At 35.7% G+C, this 11,053-nt stretch overlaps 2 protein-coding genes across 2 annotated transcripts; one reads left to right on the top strand and one right to left on the bottom strand.

Annotated features, from left to right (window-relative positions):
* Positions 1-597: 597 nt before the first annotated feature.
* LOC113139910 (receptor-transporting protein 3-like) lies at positions 598-2,262 on the bottom strand. Its single transcript, XM_026323537.2, has 2 exons — positions 1,984-2,262; positions 598-1,421 (listed from the first exon to the last, which is right to left on the bottom strand). Exons 1-2 carry the CDS (start codon positions 2,130-2,132, stop codon positions 1,064-1,066), a joined length of 507 nt encoding a protein of 168 aa, XP_026179322.1. The 5' UTR covers positions 2,133-2,262; the 3' UTR covers positions 598-1,063.
* Positions 2,263-4,619: 2,357 nt separating this feature from the next.
* dynlt2b (dynein light chain Tctex-type 2B) lies at positions 4,620-9,758 on the top strand. Its single transcript, XM_026323819.1, has 5 exons — positions 4,620-4,747; positions 5,638-5,771; positions 6,302-6,371; positions 6,506-6,569; positions 6,669-9,758. The coding sequence occupies exons 1-5, from the start codon at positions 4,701-4,703 to the stop codon at positions 6,714-6,716; spliced, it is 363 nt and encodes a 120-aa protein (XP_026179604.1). The 5' UTR covers positions 4,620-4,700; the 3' UTR covers positions 6,717-9,758.
* The last annotated feature ends 1,295 nt before the right edge of the window (positions 9,759-11,053 follow it).

Below are 11,053 nucleotides of genomic sequence, written 5' to 3'. Positions count from 1 at the left end.
TATATGAAATTAAGTCATCTAAATAGACCTCTGAGGTTATCTATGAATAGCTATTGCCAGACAACAAAGGTATACCTGCTGCTTACCTGGGAAGCTCACTTTTGCAAGACTAAATTCAGTCTTAGTGGCCAAGAGAAACACATTGTCACTGAACACGAAGCGTGATATGGACAAACCCCTGGTAAATGATGTGGAAAATGAAAACTCTGCAGGGTAACTACTTTCCCTGTAGGTGGTTTCATAAAAAAAACAAAGATAAACCACAGTTAATGTCAGTATGTGACTTGTAGATACTGAAGCCTGACCTCAGCTGTGTCAGTGTCACACCTGCTGCTTTATGCAAATAAACAATGGATGGACTGCAAGGGACAGGTGTCCTCTGGTTTACCAAAACAACCTTAGTTTTTTTATATTGTTTAGAGCTTTTTATTAGACAACTCTAATCCCCAGGCCGCCTGCAAAGCTAAAGTGCCTTTCTGTCTGTTGTATAATTGTTCATTGAGCTGATACAATTTGGCAGTCTAAAGCACTTAGTGCTGATTAAAACAAGATAAATTAATCAATAGATTAGATTAGAAAAAAAGTCCACACAACAAATCACAAATAAAGTTTTGTTTATTGCTTTGTAAACAACTGCCAACAAAATATATATAAAGAACAATGATAGAGAATACAAACTTTGGTAATATAATCTTAGACATAAAACACCCACTTCACACCATGCAGTGACCATCATCAGTTGTTATCAGTACCATAGATGTGGGTTCCATTAGCTCAGTATGATGGTATCATGCGCCAGACCTTCATCATTTTGATTACAATAATAAATACAGATTTAGCAACAACTACTTTATTAGCTTTAGGGAAATATTGTAGCTTGATTTAAAAAAAAAAAAAAAGACTTAGTAAACTAACAACATGCTTTGAAACAGGTAAACTGCTCTCTTGTGTGTTTAAATCCTGTGTTTGTTGACAGCATATTCCTATGACCCTCCTACTTTATGGCTGTTTACATTTGTGATTAGAATTTATAATAGCCAATTAACAGGATTTGTTTTCCAAATTAATAAAAGGCTGAGTAAGAAGCAGCTGTATTCCTTTCACAGATGCCTTCGATGCAGGCCTCACAATGTGAAGGCTCATGAGGACTTTTCACATCAAGTTTGTGGGAAGGCTTGTTGCTTGTGTTTTGTTTTTCATGGTAACACTTTATTCTTATCTTCTCTATCAGATTATCCAGGAGAATGCTGATGTTGTCCACACTGATTTCAGGTTCCTCCATTGGAGCTGCAGTGCACATCTTGCAGTTCTGACGACAGGCCCTCACCTTGACAGTGCCCATCCCATTTATCAGGTGCATGTGGAAGACAACCATCACTCGATTGGAAGGCCAGCTTCTTCGACATTTGGTACATCTGAACCTTGTAAATGACAGATGACATGGATTTCTAAATTATCATGTGTCATGTGTCTGTGTAGTTACCGTAGATTAGAACAACATCTGATGTAGCTGTTTAACCAAATGACAACCAAACAAAATTGCAGTGGAAACTGAAGTTATAGCTACAGAAACACCTCCTGGAAACAGCAAAAGAAGAAATTTGATATAATTATATCAGGAAGAAGAAATTACAGTTGTTGCAAGTCTGTTGGCTGAACTCAGTAACTGACTTGGGTCTGATATGGTTTAATAATGTTGTTAGACACCAGTATAAAAGGTAAATGAGAGGAGGAAGAGCCATTTGCTGTAACCTCCATTCTGCATATGCAATGAAACAAACCTTTCAAGCTTTGCCAGTTGAAAACCATTTGTTCTTTGGCGTAATCACTTGAGGTTACAGTAAGGCAAAGAGGTTATTCCAAAATAACTCAAACTAGCCTGGATAACACATTAACTACCTTTTATTCTCTTAGACATAATACATCAAGTACAGTGCTACTGTAATGTATATATCGTGATTAAAAGCAGTCCAGCATACTGACCTGGCAGAGGTGTTCCTGATGTACTGAGCCCAGCCCTGGTTTGGGCAGTCAGGCATAATTTTGTTATCAAACTCCAGATGCCAAATATCTCCTGGTTTAAGATTGCTTGCTTTAATCCGGAAGATATTTATCCATTCTGACTGTGCCATCCTGTTAGTGCCAAGTGCCACTGTTGGCTATAGTAAACAGAAAAAAAAACTGTCTGAATTTTGTTTGATCTGTACAGTAGACAAACCCCTATGAGAATGACTAAGGCTCAGATGCTTTGACCAATGTAGATTTCAGGAAAAATGAAACTTATGGTTTTCATAAGTTTCTGTTTCACTTTTGGATTGTGAAAGGGATGGTGACAAGTCTATTTGGCAAGGGCAGATGTTAAGCGGTACTATATATAGTACTAGTATATATGGTTTGTGTGAATGAAGTGTAAGAAAATCACTGTCTTTATGTATATTGAATTCATAAACTTATCAGCTCAGGACTTTGGGTATCAAAATTGGAATGTTTTTCCAGTTTTATTCATGCAACACTGCCATCTGCTGGTGTTATGCAACCATGTGTTAACTAAATCCCGATTCACTTTCATTTTATTTCCTAATGCTAAAAAATTACTTTACATTCATATCATTTCATTTTTAAACATGAAATGTGTTATGTCTCCCAGGGAATTAAAGCACACACTAATATTTACAATATTTTTCTTCAAATATAAAGCACTTTCAGAAAATTATGTTCCAGAAGAATAAACAATAACTCTTCAGACATGTCTGCTTCCTTTTACTTCTCTGGTGCATGATTCAGTTTCAATTTAACTGCTGTTCTCTCAGAAAATATATTATTTTAAACAAGAGTTTTAAAACTGTTTATCAGGCTTAAGGCTTTACTGTTATGCAGTAACTTGAATCACATTCAATCATTTGTAGAGGAACTACAAGAGTAAATGTAAATTTAACCTAATGTACATATTTAATATTTGAAGACAGCATATTTCAAGTCCTGTAAATTGTAGGGCCTGTACATAATACGCATCAAACTGAATGTAATGTGTAATGGAAAAATTAGTTTCAATGATTGATTATTCTTCTGATTATGATTTTTATTGTTTCTTACTGTATTCTTGGGACACAATGTTTTCAAGGATGTTAGTGAGGAGTATCTGGGAGAAAGGTTCCTTAGGACACTGTGTCCCTTAGTGTCAGACTATACCAGGTCAAGAAGAACATAGACATGAGATATGATTATGAAAAACATGTGAGCCTTGGTGAACTCTATGAATCAACCTGTAAGTTAAAACCTGTGAAACCTGAAAAACCAAGAATACAGTAAGAAACAATAAAAATCATAATCAGTAAGAATAATCAATCATTTCAACTCATTTTTCCATTAGAAATGAAACACATCATGTTCAATCAATAGCCTTAAAATGATAATGCATGTAGTGGCTTTTCCTGCCTCTTCTCTTGGGTTGTAGACTTCTAAATGATGATCAATTAAACTTCCCCTACTGCTTTTTTTTTTACATGACCACAATTGTTCTGGAATTCAAAATAAGAAACTTTAATTATTATAGTACAGCTCTGTATACATTTTGTGATGTTTAACTATTTGCAATTTCTGTAGGTCTAGATGTAGCTCAGCACTACATTTAGGTATTCCAACTGTAATGCATGCAGGGTAAACCTTGTATCAAGTTGGCCCACTTGTAGATTCAATAAAAAAAAACTACATTGATACAGTTTCCTTGAATTACTGTGGGTAATTTAAATCCAACCTGTTCATGATAAACGAAGGAAGCATTTTTGGGAATATTTGGATGATACAACGTTCCCATTATTCCTGCTGGTACAGAATCAAAGCTGAAAAGTGATCTTTATAGCAGGAGAGTTCGGTTAATTTGCTTCTGAAATCATGGCCAAATGAGATATATTCTGAGTTGACTGCACTTGAAGAGGCCTTGAAAATGGAATAGTTCAGACATCATGCTAAGACCTCAAGAGAATTGGATGCACTGTCACTTCTTTGACTACCACTCCACTGATCCCAATCCCTGGGTGTAAAAGGAAAGGGGTGAAATGAATGTTGAGTGATGATAATAGTGACATTTTAAAAGACAATCTTATGAAAGACTTTCCTTCTCTGAGACAGGAAAAGTGTGAATAAAGATAAGACACAGGCATTTTAGTTCCTCTCACCCATCAACGAAAAGGACAGAAATAGAGTTGGAGCAGATGACTGAAATGGTTTGGTTGAGGTAGTGATAAAAGTCTTAGCTAAGCCATGTATATGTGGGCAAGGTGGGGGCCTTTTGAATTGTGGGGGCGATCGTTCCGAATACATCAATGTCTGTGGGTTTAAGAATCATATAGCAAAAGATAAACAATAAGAGAAACTTTTAACACACGCACACATATAGCAATCACGTGCGATTAATTAAGACGATTAGATTACAAAAAAGATCTTTAACCTACACGACTCTAATAGTTAAGTCTAAAGTTAGCTTAATTTAAAAGACACATCCCTGAATTAGCGTTAAGAGATAGAGATTAAATTCTAGGGTTAGGGTTAGGGCTATGTGTTTCCGTGAGCCTCTTATTTTGAAATAGGAAACTAGGAAGATGTCACTATGGCAACAGATACAACTCTGCAAAGATTGTGTCAGTAGTCGCGCTCCTGTAGCTAAGCCCTCTGTCTTGTTGAATTCATATTACTTATATGCGATGGAGGGGTCGAATACATACCTCATACGACCTAACCATCAGCACAAGTGAGTTGGTCAATGTCGTCGAATATTATTTAGCTAGAGTAACGTTAGGTAAAGTTAGCCGCTAGTTCTTTTAAATTGCTAAGTGCTGGCGTTTAGCTAGCTACCTAGCGACTAGTTGCCTGTTTTCTAGTACAACTAGCTACAAACTATTTAACGATTAGCTTTTCAGCTTAGAGTCATCTTAAGTTTAACCGCTGAAATTGGCGTAACTAATTAACTAACTAACTAACGCTAATTCTGAACAGCGTTTTTACGTTTCAAACGACATCCATATTAAACCTGTAGCTAGTTGGCTAACTAACGCGTATCAGTATACCTAATGTCGACTAGGTAGCTAACTTAGTTAAGGACACTATCGCCTACATCATATTATGGATGTACTAATGAGAATGTTGATATTAGCTAGGTGTTGTGGGTTTTAGTCTTTAGTATGACCTTTGTAATGTATGTCATTATGAACAAAAATAACATATATTTATGAAACTTTTCTAGTGTGAGGACTGCTTTTTAAAATGACAAACAGTGGACTGGTTCATTTATGAAAAAATGAAAGTATTGTCGACACATTTTTTGTTTACTTGTGTTTATCTTGTTTAGTTGACATAATTTTAGGATCATGTAGCGTTCAAATAGCGTGCCTTTCCTCTCATGGGTATAATATTAGATACAGGATCATATTGGAATTTACATGATCCACATATTTAGTTACATTACTATCTGATATATATGATATTTTGTCATGCAAACTTTTAATGTTCTTATACTATCCTCATTTGTTAACATTTATTTACTAGGATCATATAATGAGGAAGACTGATGATTTGTGGCCACTGTGACTTGTTGAAGCCTATTTAATTTCCTGCTGTTTTACTGACTGTTAAATCTTACAGGTTTAAACCAGCCATTGTGAAGGAGTGTATTCATGAAATTGTGAGGGAACGACTATCTGGGGTAATATACGATCCAGAGCAAGTACCGGAACTGTCCCGTTCACTGGCAGACTGCATTAAGGATAAAGTGAAGAGTGAGTAATGCTTTGTCTGTATCCAAATACTGCCCAGAACGATTAGGCCAACGTAAAATGGTCATTGAACTATCGGTTTCAATAAGAATATGAAAACTGAAGAAATGTTCTCAGTCAGGTTACGTCTCAGTCTGATTTAATATTCAGAATAGCAGTGAATTGACCGTACTAGAGACTCAGCCTGATGCCGATAAATAAACATGTAAAATGTTAAAAAGAAAAAGAAAAAAAGTTGTAAAAAAAGTGATTTTATTGTTACTTAAACATGACCTTGTTGGTTATTTATCATCCTGGATTAGTGTGCAAGACTAAAGATGTCTTGAAAAAAAATGGTACTTTTGATAGGTTATAGGATATAAAAAAATACAGTCAGAAGAGTAAATATAAACATAGCAGTATAAAAGTATTTTTTTGTCTCTACATGTATAGTCAACACTGAAATTTGTCACATTAAAACCAAAATTATTGTTTCTACATAATGGTTGCACTTTTATTGTACGCTTTTACAATGCATTTCTCTTCCTTAATAGACACAGGGTTTGACCGATACAAGCTGGTTGTGCAGGTGGTCATAGGGGAGCAACGAGGACAGGGAGTCAAGTAAGTGACCATGTGGTACTGGTAAACGGAAAAATAGCTGTTACAGTTTATAAGTATGAATGTATTATATTTCAGTGAAATACTTTGTTGTCTGACGTATGCATGTCTCACCTCTGTCTCTTGCTTTTTACCAGGATGTCTTCCAGGTGTTTGTGGGATGCTGACACAGACAACTATGCAGAGGATGTTTTCCTGAATGTAGGTACCTTTCTGCTGTTTACTCAGATGTGTAGGGACACACATACACACACACATTTCTCAAAAGCATTTTTAATGTACTGTGTTTTCCCTCTATAGGACAGCTTGTTTTGTGTGGTGGCTGTTTTCGGAAGCTATTACTACTAAGGATAAGAGGGCGGATGACAGATTTGGCAAGATGATTATTTAAAATCTTTGTCTTTTTTAATGGATACTTTTTGAAAACATCCTGTTATAGCTCAAAGCATTTCAATTTAGATTCCTGAAATGGCTCCAAACATGTACTCAAAGGTGTTGAACGGTTTTAGGGTGAGACTCCTCACTTTATTAATGAGATGCAGTGTTTCCACATTCATCAATCAAAATGTAAATCACCTTGTCTTTTATTTTCCAAGATCAAAAACATAAATAGCAATCAGACCAGTTGTCTGCCTTTAAAGGTGAATAGAACAACAATATTTTCCAGGATTTTCATATTGTTTTGCTTATTGTGGTAGATTGCTTCTGATCATTAAGCTCCCTGGAGTCACAGTGGAATTCAGTCTTCTATACTGACAGCTCACCAAGGTTAATTTACAGTACTATTAAGTGATATTGTTTAATGAACAACTGTAACTTGAGAACTGCATTAACTATGATTTACATCAGATTTAACTATGATTTACATCAGATGCACTCAGGATAGTACATAGAGGTCCTTTTGACAGCTAAGAGTCCAAAATAGTGACTGCAATAACTAGAGCATTCTACCAAATTTAGTCAGTAGTTAGTTAACACTAACTTTGGGCTGCAGACTGCCTTATAGTTGCACCATGCATTGACAGGTTACATCGTAGCTATGAAACACAACAGGATGAGCGGGTCAAAGAATAGTAGGTGAATGTGTGAATTGAAGTCTTACTAGAACCTCTAGAGGCTGAAAAGAAACTAGGTAGATCAAATGACCCAAACCTGCAGCTCTTTTGCATTGATCAGAAGCTTTCAAGTCACTACCTTGGTTCACATGTAAAACCACCAGATATATGGAGATACTTGCTCAGCATGATGAAATACCATGGTTGAACTGGGCAAAATATTTTCCTAGTGAGTTAGTGGACCAAAGCAAGGATAAAATCAGGGAATACTGGTCAAGAAAAAACTCAAACATGAAGGTAATGTTGGCCTGTGTCTTCTGAATGTGTAAATATTCTGATGGAGAAAGCAGTTTCTCCCTAAACTCCCCCAAATCTGTCTCTTTATATTATATATACTCAAACTCAACTGTCTCTGACTATCTCTAATCAGTCTCTGTAGTTCTAAGTGTCTTCTTCCTCAGACAATCTGTCATCTCTTGTGATTAGTCAGATATTGATTTGGAGACTGTCACTGATAGTTTATAAGCTGATGCAAGCATAAATTCTACCTCCATTAACACAATTCTCTGGCCCTTGGCCAGGACTGACCTACAAGGGAAGTCAGCAGCAACCTGTCTGATGTGTCTGTAAAGGCTTTTAAGATAAAATTACCAGTAGTAGATACTTATCAAGTACACATTGGACATGAGATGTTATTGAATGATAATGAAACTGTAATGCGTAGTCAGCAAAGCAAAGCTTAATTCATATACTCAGTCTAAAAATAGTTAAAAAACAAACATTTACAGTGAGGAGTTGGGAAATTGAAGTGCATTTGAAACTGAGTATAATGAGAACTGTTGAAGTACAGCCACAGAGGCACCATTCTGGTTCTCAATGTAAAACTGCTTTGTCTTGAAGATTAAAATTAATTCATTGACATTCATTGAGTTAATTGAATTCATTGGCCACAGAGGTTTTTATCAGAACAAACGCCACCTCTTACTTATTCTGCATGGTTGCAGTTAATTTATTCTACCAGCATCTCCATTATGTAAGTCTGCATGCAGATAATAGATTTAGTGAAGAGGCACCACACAACATTGGATCTTTGGACCACATAAAGCTTCCAGTAAAAGCCTATCAAACTGAGTTGTCATAAAGCACATAATCACAACATGTTTTCATTGTCTGATTTAGTTGTTGTCTGATTTTCTGAATATTTTGTTTCATTAAGGACACATTAGGTCTTGTTTTGTGGCATGTTTGCCTTTTCAAAAAACTTCTGTATACAGCTGACTATAAACCACAACACTATTTTCACAAATAAACTTTCTCCTTAAATATAATATTTGCAACTGCTGCCAGCTGTCTGCTGGACAGAGACAGCAGTCGAGCAGTGAACTTTGCCAACTCTTCTCTGTAATTTGTTGGTGAAATTGAGACATCTCTCTTCCGTTTGATAGCAGGTCATTTTCAGGTATTCTCATGTTTTGCTAATTACCTTTGGGCCCCTCCATTAATTCCATCAAACCAGCCTCAAAGGGGGGGGGGGTGGATGCTTATGAAAGAGTAATGAGACAGAAGTGAGCAGTTGAAGTGACCATAGCTAAATCAATTAGTCAAATGACTCATACACTGATTACATAAACATGTCAAAACCAGCATTGCTGCTCTATTTTTGGTTGCAAAGGTGCTAAGGAGTGAACAAACCTCTTGATGATGCTCAAATACTTCACAGCTATGACCATGATAATTCTTACACAGACATTAAAATAGTTTGTCAGTTTGTGGTATTGCAAAATCAATTGCTGCAAGACCTCATCCCAAAGTATTTCCATGAATACGTTGTCATAAAAGCCTTCCTGATTATTCTTAGTTACTATGATGTATAGTTGATTAAAAAAAAAAAAAAAAATTTTCATTTTTACTAGAACTTATTAATAAAAAAGGATTACACTGGATTCTTTGCTATTCCCTTTTCCCACCACTTAATGTCTCAGACCAAAACATGTTTTTGTGTTCATGTTCATGTCTTTTTAATCTTACAGTTTAAAGTGATTTTGAAGGCCTTGAGGTGCAAGTTCTTCCAAATGAAGCAGCTAGACAAAATAGACTGACATTCCTTTAGAAAGTTTGTATTTTCAAATATCACCATCAACTGTTTTGAATATTGTACAAACTGTTTTCTGATGTGGCTGTAAATACAGATTTTACTTACATTATGTATGATTCAGTATTTATGTAGCTTTTTTTGTTATGTGAACATAAAGCAATATGTGAATAGAAGTGACAGTTGAAGCAGACAGTTGTTAATGGTTTATACACAGTTCATTAAATATTCATCTAAAGAATCTAATGTTGCGGATATTTATGTCTTGTTCACCTCATTGAAGGTTCTGCTGTTTTGACAGCTGGAAGCAGCCATCAAACAAATTACTAGAACTGCTTTGCAAGTTATTTTGAATTTATGTATGTTTGCCAGCAAGAAATCCAAAAAGGTTTGAAAATAAGACAGAAACAGAAAAAATAAAATAATCTCAGAGCTCTGTTATAATTGCACAGATCTCAAATGTCAGAGGAAAGTATCATTTTAGTTTTTTATGTAAAACAAATTCAAGAATGAAGATCACATTTGCTGAGAACATTGACTCCATCTAACATGCAGCATTATTAGCAGATATTTGCATTTTCACCTGTTCTGATGTTTTCAGTAGGGTTTTCTCAAAACTGGTTGCAGTTGCAGTTGGATTTGCCCAAAATAGATTGCACCATATCTTATACAGATAACATCAGGGAAATAACAAGGTCTTAAACAGGATTTAACATCCCAATTAAATTTATAAGAACTGCTGCTTGTCTGTAAAAATATTCAGATTTTATTTCTTTCAGAAAACTGCAGTTTGTTTGACACTGTGTACCCCTTAAGATAGTAAAGGCTCACAATGCTCCTCATATGAATATGTCTGTACAATCTGTTGCACAGTAGATTTAATATTGTTGTTCCATGTGAATGTATGGGGGCTGTGATTGTTCCGACTTCTGCGAATGCTGTATTATACTTTACTCTGTCATACCTGCTGTCTGTTCCTTTGGAAGCGATGTTATGATGTTTTATCCTTTGAAGACAGCAGGACAATATTGTGACTGACCTGGTTACTTGAAATAACTCAAATGGATACAGTTTTATTGGCAATTTTTTAAAGGTGCTTGATTTTCCAAAACCTCTTCCTTTTCCACAATATTCACATACTCCAGCACATATATAATAACTGGGACACCCTCAACTAAACAAACTTTTTAAAGTAAGGTAAATTTTCATATTTTGAGCTGCAAACTCTCTACTCATCCCTTGTTGTGAGAGAGAAATCATGCATGTACCAAACATGAATTAGAGGATCTGTTACTGTTGAAAAATTACAGTTTAGAGCGAAATAGTACCTTATTATTACCTGCTTAATATCCATCCATCCATCCATCCATCCATACCCGCTTATTCCTTCACCAGGGTCCCAGGGTCACAGGGACCTGCTGGAACCTATGCCAGCTCTCTTTAGGGTGGAAGGCAGGGGTACACCCTGGACAAACTGAATGTACGTTTGATTGTATCAACAGTCCACATTAACAAATGTGATGACACTTCAAATTTTG

Source organism: Mastacembelus armatus, chromosome 4 (assembly GCF_900324485.2).
Source record: "Mastacembelus armatus chromosome 4, fMasArm1.2, whole genome shotgun sequence".
NCBI lineage: Eukaryota > Metazoa > Chordata > Actinopteri > Synbranchiformes > Mastacembelidae > Mastacembelus > Mastacembelus armatus.
Note: the sequence above shows the minus strand (reverse complement) of the source record. Positions and strands in the feature narration are given on the sequence as shown.